This window comes from Crocodylus porosus, unplaced genomic scaffold, assembly GCF_001723895.1.
Source record: "Crocodylus porosus isolate Cpor-Errol unplaced genomic scaffold, CroPor_comp1, whole genome shotgun sequence".
Taxonomy (NCBI): domain Eukaryota; kingdom Metazoa; phylum Chordata; order Crocodylia; family Crocodylidae; genus Crocodylus; species Crocodylus porosus.
In genome coordinates, this window is record NW_017728946.1 from 2,957,070 (window position 1) to 2,970,662 (window position 13,593).

The following is a 13,593-nucleotide window of genomic DNA, read 5'->3' on the forward strand; positions in this document are numbered from 1 at the left end:
GGATTTGCTCCTTTGCTGTCCACATGAATTGGAGCTGCCGCAGCTGGAGCCACTGTGGTAACGACAGAGACTGCCTGGAGCCCTTGCCCCTCCTGCTACTGCCTGCAGCATAGCCTAGGCTAGAGCTACACTCCTCTTCATGCTGCTGCTGTGAAGTGCAGTGCTGGTCCTCCCTGCTGCACCCCAGCTCCAGCCAGCGGTACAGAACAGTGTGTGGTGCCCGAGCCTTTGCCTGTGCTTCTGCATGAGGTGCATTGTATGCACCTCATGTTGGAGGCTGTCTCCATTGTGTCCCTGCAGACCACCATTCTGTGAGTCCACATGGAGCTGGGTGGGGCAGGAGGCAGCTGGGGGCTCGCTCTGGCAGATGAGGGGATGAACGGGTTGTAAGTGAGGGCCACCAGCAGGGCTGGGGGTTGGGGGGTTTGGGTTGGTAGTGAAGGGCACTGGCAGGGTCACGGGGCTGCGGGTCAGTAGTGAGGGGTACTGGCAGGGTGGCTCGAGTGAGGGTCGCTGGCAGGGATGGGAGGTTGCAGGTCAGGAATGAAGGGCACTGGTGGGGACGGGGCTGTGGGTTGGAAGTGAGGGGCACTGGCATAGCCAGGTAAGGCGGGGGGGGACTGTGGATTGGCAGTGAAGTGTACCAGCATGGCTGGGGGTGCTGTGATTTAGGAGTGAGGGGCAATGGCCTATCAGGGCTGCTCAGCACCACAAAGCAGTGGGGGTGACCACCCTAGCTGGACTCACGTCCTAGTGAGCAAAGGGGTCAGGGGGAGCTCTGATTTTCTATTATTAAACAAAATCAAACACTAAAACATTGGTATTTAGAATGAATTTTATTATAGTGATTGAAGCGCTGGTGGGCTTCCAAGTTCCTTTAAAATTGTAAATATATCAGTAAAACATTGTGCTCAACTGATACCTATCTATAAAAGTGGCCTTTCATTTTAATTGCAGAAAAACACGAATTTTGTTTTTTTTAAATCAGAGCTTGCTTGTTTGCTTGCTTTCTTTCTTCCGTGCCGCTAACAGGTGTGTTCCCTCTGAGCTCAGGAAGCTTGTGCTGGTTCTGTGAGACTTTCTCCTTTTCTTGCTTTGTTTTTCCTCCCCCAGAAAGTCTGACCCCTTTCCCACTGTAGCCCCCACTTTTCATTGCTTTTTCTTGCCTTTTCTAACCTTTTCAAAGCCCTTTCTCCTGCAGTAACTTATGCCTTCCCCCCGCCCCTTCCCTCCCTCTGGTTTTATTTTGTTTCTCCCCCCTACCCTCCCTACTGTTGCTGCTCTGTTGGTTTCTCTTTTCCCTTCTCTCTCCTGCTATATTGCTTACCTTTATCCTCTCCTCTAGTGTTTGCTTGTTTGTTTTCCAGCTTCTTTGTTCCCTGCCCACCCATGGGCCGCATCCAGCCTGCCAGACATTTTTATGCGGCCTGTGGCACCTCCCGCAATGATTTGCACCCTTCCTGCCCTTCTGCTGGCCAGGGTGGGAGTGATGCATCCACGTGTACAACCCCTCATTATACCCTGTTGGTCCTTGTTCCCACCCTCATAGGCAGAAGGGCTCTGCCCAGCCAGCAGCTTCTGGGCGGGGCTCCTGCTGCAGCCAGAAACTGCTCACTCAGGGTGTCAGGTAAGGAAGTGGTGGGGTTGGCTGGGGGTAGAGTTGCAGCTGGGTGGAAGTGGGAATGCAGCGCGGAGTCTGCACCTAGAGGGGCAGTGGAAATGTGGAGCTCAGCTGAGCAGGGTATGGGTGTGAGGCTGCGTGGTGTAGCCCCCCCCCCACACACACACACACTCTCCCCATGGTGTGCAGCCCCCACTGCCAGCAGAAGCATCAGGTGGGAAGGTCAGGGTGCTTGTGCTCAGCACAGGCACCCAGTGGGGTGCAGCTCCAGCCAGCGTTTTGCAGGAGGAGGGAGTAGAACCTGTCCTATCACCAGGGCCCCACACCATATGCCTGCAGCTGCAGCACTCGCAGGAGAGGAAACCCAGCACTGGAGCCTGCTGCCTCCCCTGCTCCCTACTGCACAGGTCCCTGCACTCTGCCAGGAGTGGAGGGAGCCCTGCCTTCTGCTTCCCTGTGGAGTCCAGTGCGGGGCTTCCTCACTGCGAGTGTGGAGCTGCAGGTGCATGGCACGGAGCCCTGGTGATAGAGGTGACCAGCAGTGCACTGGGGGTGAGGAGCACACCCCTGCACATCCTGCCTGGCCATTTCTATCACAGAGGCTCCATGCCACATGCCTGCAGCTCCACACTTGCAGCTGGAAGCTCTGTGCTGGACTCTGCAGGGAAGCAGGGGATGGGGTTCCCTCCACTCCTGGCTGAGTGTGGGGACCTGTGCAGCAGGGAGTAGGGGAGGAAGCAGGCTCCAATGCAGGGCTTCCCCTGCTGTGAGTGCTGACGCTGCAGGTGTGCAGCATGGAGCCCTGGCGATAGGGCAGGCTCCACTCCCTCCTCTCGCACAACACTGGAGGCACAAGCACCCTGACCTCCTTGCCTGCTGCTGGTGCTGCCAGGCAGCAAGATCTGCACATTGTGGGGTGGGGGGGTTGGTCCCTATACCCCCCACCCTCCCTTACACCCCACACATCTGCATCCTGCCCCGACAACTCCCATCAACATATACATACACCCCAATATACCCTATGTCCCCCTACACAGCCACACTCTCTCACCCCCCGCGCACTCCCAAACCCCGCCCCACACACACACACCCACACACACACACAAAAAGACTGACATTTTATTTTTGAGTTATGCAATCCCTTCTATATACAGTATATGTTAACGAGTCATGACAAATTATTTTTATAATTAAAATATAGTAGGTGTTTGACCTTTAATGTATGATTTGTTGTTTTTTTTTCTGGTTCTAAAATGGCAACCTCCCCCAAAAGGAGTATGGAAAGGGGGGCAGCAAGGGGAGGGACTTCTAGTGGCAAAGGTCAGGGGTTAGGGGGCAGGACTTCTGATCCCAATATGGTGACCAGGGGGCGAAGCAACTGTCAAGGGGTGGGGTTACCTATGTGGCCCCCGACAGCTCACCAAAACTTGTTAAGTGGCCCTCTGCCCGAAATAATTGCCCAACCCTGCTCTAAGGTCCCTCCATTTCTCTCGGCCGATGACCTCACTAATCACCTGCGCCCTTGTGGCATTGTAACAGGCCGGTCCATAGATTGCAACTTGGCAGCAAGCTTCCTAAACTCCAACATGTCCTGTCCTTTAAAAAGCAGTGTTCATGCTTCTTGACTGGGAGGGTCAGGGTTTGCCCCACTCTATGTCCTTACTAATTGACAGGCAGTGTTACAAGGTCTGCCTCACCACTGGGGACACATTGTGCTTTCACTGTGGCAGCAGATCCTATTTGGCTCCCCTCAGGGGAGGTTTTGGCTCCTCGTGCTGGGAAGGGCAAGTCCCAGAAACAAAAGGGGTCTTCCAAAAAGGCTTCATTATCTCCTCAAGACCACCCCACCACTTCAAGGGGAGCTGAGGTTACAGAGCAGGACCCCCACCTCTCTACCTGCCTCCCCAGCATTCCCCCAGACCCTGTAGTGGTCAGAGGTGACCTGAGGGTATGGGGGGTGGTGAAAGAGTGCGACGCCCATCCCCCATCCCCCTCCTGTTTACCAGCTCCTTTAGCCTGATGAAGTTAACATGATGTTTGGGACCTCTGGGAGCTGCAAGTGGCTCCAGAATCAAGAGTGCCTGACCCAGGAAAGCACTCCCTCCCCAAGAGGTCAGGGACTGATGTCCACACACAGGACTTCTTGGAGAACGCTGCTCCCACAGAGCCTGATGTTGAGAGTCCTGGTGGGGGGCAATTACGCCCCCCAGGGCTCGGCAACTCAGTGCCTGATGTATACAGCTCCTCCTCCTCAGGGTTGGATTTTCATTCTGCTTCTAACCGATGGAAGTCCTACCTCAGGGGGTGATGTCACCTGATTTAGCTAAGGTGCCCTCCTCCATGGAACCTGTTCCTGCTTCTGAGGACCCTCCCTGTGTTGATTACTTTGTTGAATGCCTCATTGAGTTTCTTGACCAAACTAAGCACCAGCTTATTCGTAAGTGGTTCCTGGAACCTGAGACATTTGTGCTTTCCACCAAGGCCACAGCAGTGGCACTGAACTCCACTCGGGGGATGCAGCATTATAGTTTTTGCCTAAGCAAGCTCGCAGGTGATGTTGAGTGCTTATTGTGAGAAGCACCAGCTGGTGAGCTGTAGGCCTGGTTCTTCCCTGTCCTGCATCCTTGTTCCTCTCTGGTGTTTCTCTCTGTAGCTGCCTAAGCTTGAATAACTGTTTCTGAGCAGCTGGGGGTAGGGTGATCCTGGCTTGGGCTAGGTCTTTCTCAGGCACTTGTGTTTGCCATGCTTCACCTCCTAAGGGAAGCCCCTGATACTTGCCCACCACATCTTGATCTCCAGTTCAAGTGCGAGAGGTTCCTGTGTGCCTCCAGGCTGCTGCTCCTTGGCTTCTTCCTGGCAGCCAGCTTTTAAAGCTGACTGCTGGTGCTGCCTGATGATGTCATCTTCCCACGCCAGCCTTAACCACGCAGATAAATGGCTGATGAAGCACATGGGCAGCTCCCCCTGCAGTTTCCTGCTTTTCCTGCACCTGATGAGTATCCCCCGGTCACAGGGCTTTCAGGGCCATTTCCCAGGGTCGCAGGCCTTTCCCGATGCTGTTCTGACTCTGGGAAAGAGGTCTCCACCCCTTTACTTTCGGTGATCCATGATACTCTCTGTGCTTTTGGCTTTGCCTGTTCTCCTTTCTACCCTCTTCATGAATGGCTGCTGCACCCTTTGGTTCTCTCAATGCCAACAGCTGCAGAGACCCAGTGAAATGAATGGCCCTCTTTGATTTCCTGTGCCAGAAAAAGCTGGATGTCATCTTTCTACAAGAAACACACACTGACGCAGCTAATCAAGCCAATTGGCATGCTGTGTGGAGAGACCTTTTCTACCTGGAAGCAATAGTGGGATTTGGGAAAGGTGCAGATCAGAGCCTTCTGCCAGCAATACACATTGCTCGCAACAAGTGAGCTCCACTGCCATGTCCAGGGGTTGGAGGAGGATGTAGCGTAGGTTGAGGCAGCCCTACGTGATGCTGGTGGTGATACGGGGCCATGAGCGATCGATACCTCCCAGGATTGGCGGGGGGAGCCTGCAAACACCAGCAGCAGTGTCAGTGGCGGGGCAGGGTGGGGGGAGCTGCCCGCAGATATCAGCAGTGGTGAGCATGGACCACCCGCAGAAGCCAGTGGGAGCTTCAGTGACAGCCAGTCTCGAGGGGCACATGCCCCCCCATTACCTCTCCTATGCATGGCCTGTGCATGGGGCTCTCAAGAGCCTTAAGCTTCAAAAGAAGCACCTGCAGGAGCTGGCGGAGGGCGCAGCCCAAGATGCAAGGATTTGTGCCCGCTGCAAAGAGTTGGCAGAGGCTGATGCCCCAACCCAGTTCTTTTTCAACTTGGAAAAGCGATGGGCCCTGCAGAAAATCCTTGACCATCTCAAGACTCTGGATGGCCAGATACTCACGGATCCTGTTGAGATCCACTGTCATGCTATCTGTCATGAAAGCACTGTCACTGCCTTCTATCAGGACCTGTTTGCAGTGGAACCTCTCTGCCCTAGAGTCCACTAAGCACTTACACGATGGCCTCCCCAAACTGAACCCAGTCGCAGCCAGTGAACTTGAGTGAGAGCTGTCCCCAGAGGAACTCACGATTTCAGTGGGGAGCCTCACTGTAGGCAAAGCCCCAGGTCTCAGCAGCTTGCCCGTTGAGTTTTATAAGGCTTTGTGGCCCCTCCTTGACCCCTGCCTCTTGCAAATGTTTCATGAGAGCCTTCCTGATAAGATCCTGCCTGTCAGCTGTCACCAGTCAGTTCTCACCCTACAACAAAAGACAGGGTTCCTTGGCTGCATTAAGACCTGGTAGCCAGTATCCCTTCTGTGTGGCAACTACAAGATACTGGCCAAAGCCTTGCCCAGTTGGCTGTGTGTTGTCATAGCCTTGGTCATTAGCCCTGAACAGAGCTATTGCTTGCTGGGTAGGACTATCCAGGACAATCTGGTCCTGCTTCTTGACCTGTTGACAGCCGCAGACCTCTTTGAACTTGGATGAGGAGAAAGCCTTTAACAGGGTCCAGTCGCTGGTCGACTGTCAGCATGCTTATGAGCATACTTCCTAAGCTTGCATTAACTGGCCCGAGAGCAATGCCGTACACCTCGGTGCTTGGACCAGTCATCCCTCCCCAGACCTACTTGGTGTGAAGGCCTTAAAGCTCTGGGGATGTTGCTCGGCTCATGAGTTTTGCCAGCCTGGAATTGGGAAGGCCTCAGTGAGGAGGCATGCCTGTGGTGGTGGCGCTTGCCCAATCTCCTGCCTTGGGCGGGTCCTCATTGTGAACAACTTGGCAGCCGCTACATTATGGCACCAGCATGCTGTGTTGGACCCCACCCCCAGATTTACTCAAACAGCTTCAAAGACTGCTGGTAGACTTATTCTGGATCGGACGTCATTGGCTTCCCCAAGCTGTTCTTTATCTGCCTATGGCTGAGGGAGGCCAAGGCTTGGTTGACCTGGCAAGTAGAGTGGCTGCTTTCTGCCTGCAGGCTCTCCAGAGATTCCTTTTATTGTGAAGACTGCCCTCCCTGCAGCAGCTGGCCTGTGTGTTTCTGTTTGACTGAGAACTCTTTCTCCTGGATCCTACCCTCCTGGACTGGGGCACCCTCCCGCCCTTTTACCGCAGTCTGTCATGGGCCTGATGGGCTGCCTTCCACCTCCAATCCTGGGCCAGACATCTGCAATTTCCACAGTTGTTGCAGAAGCAACTTGTCTACAACCCGGCCCTGCAGTATAGGCTGTCGAGCCTCGGGTCTGATAGCTTCACTGACTCTCTCATGTAGTCGTGTACAGTCCAATTAAGCTACCTTCTCGATGTGGACCGGTCAGACTGCCTGCCAGCCGAGGCTCTGGCTGCCTGCTTGGGCATGCATTCAGTCTGCTGCAAGGCCTGTTTCTTGGGGGACGTGCAAGCCACCCTCCCAGCAGAGGCAGCAGTTGCCATCAAGGAATACCTCCAAACGTGGGGGGATATCCTTGCCAGAGATGTCTTCGGAGAGCCCTTTCCACCACTGCTTGTTGTCTGGGCTGTCAATAATGATCTGGGTGGTGGGCCTGGCACCTTATTGACTCTTCCTGTGCATCCTGACAGCGATGCCGGGATTCGCTTTGACATGCTTCCCCGGAAAGCCCTGTACACATGCGTCGTTTATCTCTGCCATGCTTGCATCCTTGGCACTTGACCTGACACGACATGGAGGTGCCACCTAGTGGCACCAGCAATCACACCAGCTCGCCCTGCGTGGCGCACGCTTTATAAGCTACCCATTGCCAAACAGACTAGCGACTTCCAGTGGTGGTTGTTGCACGGAATACTGGCCACTGGCACTCTCGTCCGCCTCATGGACCCAACTGCATCTACAGCCTGTCCCTTTTGCTCAGGGGAGGTAGAAGAGAATTTATCCCATGCCTTCCTCAGGTGCCCCCAGCTGCTGCCACTCTTTGCTGCCCTTGGCACCTTGTTTAAGGCACTACAGTTGGACCTCTCAGAGACCACCTATTTGTTCTCTTTCCCATACCGGGCAGCAGTGTAGGGTGTCATCTGCCTGGCCAATTTTTTTGCTTGGTCAGGCTAAGATGGCCATCCTCAAGAGCCGCAGGAACCAGCTCACTGGGGCCGGCTCTGATGACACTCTGAGACTTTTTCAGTTCTTGGGCCAGACACCTGACACTGGAATTTGAACATGAGGTCCTCCAGCAGACAGTACCTACCTTCCAGGCATGTTGGGCCATTTAGGGGGTGCTCTGCAGCGTTGAGGGCATCCATTTAGTCCTCACACTGTGATATTGCTTGTCCCTTCCTGGGGTACCGGCAGGGGTCTGAGCAGACTGTTGTTGGACTAGCTGTATTGAGGTTTTTTTTAGATTGGGAGGGCAGGGCTTGCAGGCCATAGCCCTAGGCTCTGTTTGCTACATCTTGGCCCCTGCCTGGATTGTTACCCCCTTTTCCCCTTAATAAATCTTTATAAAAATTCAAAAAAGTCAAAAGTTTCTTTCTTTCTTTCTTTCTTTCTTTAGAGAATTTTGGGGAAGAAGCTAATTGGGAATAACTGACAAGTTGTTGGAGCAATTGTCTGGTAGTTTAAATGGCTGTTGGGCCACTGTCCATCTCTAAATTTTTACTTAGTTTTGTATAAATGATGGCTTCCTTGATGGTTCAGCTATTCCAGCCCATCTGTCTTCTGTGATAAAATCTCAAAGTGTGAGCATTTGAAATGAAAATGCTGGAAAAATGCATATTCTATTATATTTCATTAAATTTCACTTTGCTAATCCACTACATAGCTGATATAGAACATTTAATTGTAATCTTGGCAGTTCCAAAATCCTGCACAGTGCAGAATATTAGAACTGAATTTAAAAAGTGATTCAGTAATTAGCCAGAATGCTGAGTTTTTCTGAATGCTTTGTAGAAAGTGTTTTAGGAGTCTTCATTTTCACTTGGACAAAATGACCTGAATTTAGTTCTATCTGACGGACAACTCCTTCAAAACTGCAGTCATTTATTCTTCCTGAAGTGTGTGCATTTGTACAGATATTGTATCCAAACCTAGTTCAGAGATGTTCAGAACATCAGGCCAGTTAAAAAAGAGGTTTAACATCCATGCATATATTTTTACTGGCAAACCTATCTCACAGTAAGTCTCTACACTTTGATTTTAAGGTCATGGACCATTTTCACACATGTTTGATGGAAGATTTATTCCACTTGTTCGCCCTGGGCTGAAATGGAAGGTAAGTATATTTTATAAAGAATAATATATTAACAAAAATAAGTTAACACAGCATTATTAAGGGAAGAATATTCTTAAATATATGGGGATCTGACATTGTCTGTTAAGAAATGCTACAGCAGATATCTAACTTCTTATAGAACAGAAAATAGACAGGTCTTAATCTTTCAAAAAAGTTCTCGACCACTTGTGCATGGCGACTCCCTTGTTCTGTCTCCTAATAGCCAAGCTGGGAGGTTTTGATTAAAATAATCTCTTTAAAATATTTATAGGATAACTTTTATCTAAAATCCAGATTTCCACAGGCATAAAACATCAACCTAAACACTTTTTTTTCTTTTCAGCTTTACAGATTTTATTACTAAAGCAAAGAAGTGTAATACAAAAATGGCTTGTAAAAGAATGACCCTTTTCCCAAAAAGTTTAAACCAATTCCCTATATTCCTAACAACTTTCATTGTACTATTATGTGAAATGCAGAAAGTGAGAAAGGGAAGAACTGGTTTGTTCATAAAATATTTTAATTTATATGTAATAACCACCCTGCAAACAAGTTGACATTTAGTAACTAGGAGAACATAAAATTTGCATTCCTTTAAAGCAGCCTGGTCCTCTGGGTAACACAGACATCTATCTGTTTCTGACTCTGACTTGCTATATAACCTTTGCAAAGTTGTTGATCATAGGAAAGTAAAGAAGGAAAGGACCTCATAAGGTCATTTGGTGCAGTCTCTTGCTCAAGGGAGGATCATCCCTGACTAAATCGTCACAGTTAAGTGTTTGTCTAATGAGCTCTTGAAAATTTCTAAGGATGAAGATTCAACGATTTGTGTAGATTCAATGCTTCACCACCCTCATAGTCACACCGTTCTTCCTCGTCTCCAAACTAAATTTCTCCTGCTTCAGTTTCAGGCCATTGACCCTTGTCCTGTCCTTTAAAGCCACAGCAAACAGTCTTAGCTCTATCCTCTTTATAATCACCTACCTGGTATTTGAAGACACTTATCAAAACTTGCCCGTCTCCCCTCTGCCCATCATCCTCTGTTCTCTAGACTAAATAGTTCTTGTTTTTTCCGTTTTATTTATTGCTTTCTGCTGCACTCTTTCAAATACATCCACATCTTTCTTTAAGTGTGCAGCCCAAAACTGTACACAGTATTCCAGGTGAGGCCTCACCAGTACCAAATAGAGCAGAAGAATCACTTCTTTTGTTCTGCAAGAGACGCTTCTATTAATACAATCCACTATGTTGTTGGCTTTTTTGTAACAAGACCACAGTGTTGGCTCATATTCTGCTTATGATCCACTGTACCTGGATTCTTCAGTGCAGTACTGCAGCCAAGGCAATTGTTCCCCAGTCCTTACTTGTGCATGCAATTATTGCATCCCAGGTTTAGGACTTTGCACTTGTTCTTGCTGAATTTCATCCATTTGATTTTGGGCCATTTCTCCAGTGTATTCAGAATCCTAGCTTGATGCTTCAGAGTGGGTGCGCCTACACAAGGCATTTTACTTGAGATTAGAGTTAATTACTGTGCATTAAGTATCACCATCTACACATGCAGACACTTACTGTGCAGTAATTTGCTCTAATCGCAAGTACATTTGCTACCTGTAAATACAAGTAGCAAATTTACTCCTGATTACTTACTGCACAGTACAGCTTGTATAGATGGCCACCTGGGAGCAAATGTGCTCCTGGACAGCAGGGTGCAGGAGATTGCTCCCTGCCCCTAGGAGTTGCCTGCTGCTGAAGCAGGCTCCAGCATCAGAGCCTGGGCAGGGACAATGTTCCCCTGCCCTTGCAGCAGGAAGCTCCCAGTCCCCACTTCAAGATCATGATTGGGGAGTAGGAACTGGGAGATTCTTATCTCTCAGCTCTAGCTTCATGGTCACGGGGCCAGGGCTGGGAGCTAAGAATCTCCCAGCCTGGACCCCCATGATTGCTGAGCGGGGGTTGGGAGGTCCCTGCTGCATGGGCAGGGGGAAGTTGTCGCTACCCAGGTTCTGATGGTGAAACCCACCCTGGCAACAGGCAGCTCGTGGGGTCAGGGAGCGATGTCCCAGCCCCAACCAGGAGACAGCTTAGACCTCCCCCTGGCTGCTCCAGGGAACCAGTGCAGGACTGATTGGGATGGGAGCAGATTGCTGCCATAAGCAGCAAACCTGCTCCTGTGTCCATGTCCATGTAGACACCTGCCCGGGGTAGGTTTACTCTAGAGTAAATTACACTGGAGTATTTGTATCTGTAGATGTGCCCAGTGTCTGCAACTCCACCCAACTTTTGTCTACGCAGCCTGTGGCAGGCCAGTAGGGGGCGCTTCTGCACTGTGCCACCTATCTCACTGCACCCATCCACCTGTCAAGCTTCAAGTGCCTGCCTGGGGTGCCTCATGTCTGGCCAAACCCCTTCCTGGAGCACACCCAGAAGCTTGGGGGTACCGCCGCCACCAACCAGGAGACCTGGTCTGTTTTTGGCCCTGTGCCCCCTGGGGTACACAAGCCTTGTAGACCTTGAGGGTGCTTGACCCACTGCAAAAGCTTGGGGTGCTTCCTCTAGCCTGAAGCACAAAAAGTAGCCTCTCTTAGTCAGCCAGACCAAGGGGGCATAAAGGCATACATCTTCCAACCAGTCCACCACAGTGACAGTGAAGAACTGTTCTGGTTACAGGTAAAAGGCTTGGGGAAAGCTGCAGGATAGAGAAGTATTACAGAATAACCCTAGAGCAAACAGTATGGCTAGTAGTCTTTGATTACACATCTATTTTACAGCAAGCTATGTATCTAGATAGGTTTCAGCAGTTTACTCACTTCAGTATCGAGAGAGAGAGAGAGCTGAAGTATTTCAGCTCCTGTGTGAGTTTTCATCATGGCTGCTCTGCTCCATCTCCTGGGCAGTTTTAGCTTATATAGACCTTTTGACATCACCTTTGGGGCCCAATGAAGGCCAGCAGTTGTTGACTGCTAGCCAACCAATTTGAAAAGCATCATCACTACCACGTGGAGTGAAAGAGGCTACTGGCCCTGGCTCCCCAGGCCATGAGGTCTCTGCTTAGAACAGAGAGGAAGATCCACCCCCCAGTCGCTGACTGGCTCCTGGGGCACATACCACCCCCTTCCCCCCAGACTCAGGAGGCACCAGTTGCCCATGAGCTATACCACAGTAATATGGTATACTGATTGTTAGGGCTGTAGGAAACAATTGTTTCATTTCGACGTCTGTTTCGCCATTTCAGACGGACAGTGTTTCGTTTCGTCCTTTTGTTTCATTTCAAAGCACTGTCCCATTTCGTTCTGTCGAAACTGCTTTGCTGTTTTTATGATTTTTGATGTTTCACCCATAGGTTATAATGGGGAATTATGAAAATGCCTAAAACCTTGTCATTTCTTGGCTGATTTGAATGAAAATTGCCTTCTGAGGGCATGAAGCCAGCCAAGTTTCAAGGAGATAGGTACAGAGGTTTCTGGGAAACTGCACCTTAAACTGTTCAAAGCAGAAGTCCTGACGCTTGCTGGCAGTGGCAGCCTCCTTTCATCCAGTGCACAAATCCAGGGTTTGCGCCTCCAGGAGGGCTGCAGTCCAGGCCCCCGGATCTGCACATTGCCGCCTAGGACTGGCGCTGGGTGCAGCCCACAGCCAGCACCAGAGAAGATTGTGGCTGCTGCAGCTTGAGCCTCCTTTCGTCCAGCGCAAATCAGGGGCTTGCACCCCTGGGAGGAGTCTGGCACAGTCTGGCAGCCCTTCCAGGGGTGCGAGCCCCCAGATCTGTGCCACAGATGAGAGGAAGTTCAGACTGCTTCTCCCACCAGGGGCCGGCGCCCCCGGTCACCTCCCTGCTCAGCTACAGCCCCCCATTTGGCCCATGACTGGCTATGGCCTACTCACCCCCCCACATACCTCCTGCCCGGCTCCAGCCTCCCTGCACACCCTCCGCCCAGCTCCAGCCTTCCCCGTAGCTTACCAGCAAGAGCTCTTGGCCTTGTGGCATAGCTCCCCTGCATGGCGGGGGCCAGCACGGCTTAGCCCCAGCTGCCTGGTATCCGCGCGGCCTCTGCCACAGTGCACTACATGGATACAGGGTGGCTGGGGCCGAGCTGCGCTGCCCCCTGCCATGCAGGGGGGCTGTGCTACAAGGCCAAGAGCGTAGCTGCTGCTGCTGGTAAGCTGCGGGGCTGGAACCAGGTTGGGGGCGAGCAAGGAGGGCACAGCCAGGCAGGGGGCATGTGTGAGGGGGCCACTGCTGCACAAGGAGCACACGGGAGGCTGCAGCCTGGTGGGCAGCAAGTGAGGGGGCTGCAGCTGGGAGGGAAGCGCATCGGAGGGCTGGGCAAGGGGTACATGGGGGGGGCTGCAGCCCAGCGGAAAGCACACAGGGAGCTGGAGCTGGGCAGGGGGCATGTGGGGGGGCTGCAGCCAGGCAGGGGGGCACGCAGGGGGGCCACAGCCCAGTAGGGAGCGCATGGGGGAGGCCGCAGCTGGCTGCTGCGCTAGTGAGAAGGCCACAGCTGGTTGCGGGCTGAGCGGGGGCTGTAGCTGTGCAGGAAGGTGAGCAGGGGGCGCTGGTCCATGGTGGGAGAAGCAGCCAGAGCCTCCTCTCATCCAGGGTGCAGATCCAGGGGCTTCCACCTCTGGGAGGGCTGCGGGGCTGTGCTGGACTCCTCCCTGGTGTGCGATCCCCCAGATGTGCATGCCAGATGAGAGGAGGCTCAGGCTGCCACCTGGGACCAGTGCTGGGCA

The 13,593-nt window shown here is 51.9% G+C and overlaps 1 protein-coding gene across 2 annotated transcripts in view; it reads left to right on the top strand.

Annotated features, from left to right (window-relative positions):
• The window catches only part of SAMHD1 (SAM and HD domain containing deoxynucleoside triphosphate triphosphohydrolase 1), a 92,986-nt gene that overhangs the window by 54,717 nt on the left and 24,676 nt on the right, over nucleotides 1-13,593 (top strand). For both annotated transcript variants that reach the window (XM_019550751.1, XM_019550750.1), the window contains exon 6: nucleotides 8,786-8,856. In XM_019550751.1, the coding sequence (XP_019406296.1) occupies nucleotides 8,786-8,856 (71 nt within the window). The remainder of the gene's footprint in view (nucleotides 1-8,785; nucleotides 8,857-13,593) is intronic.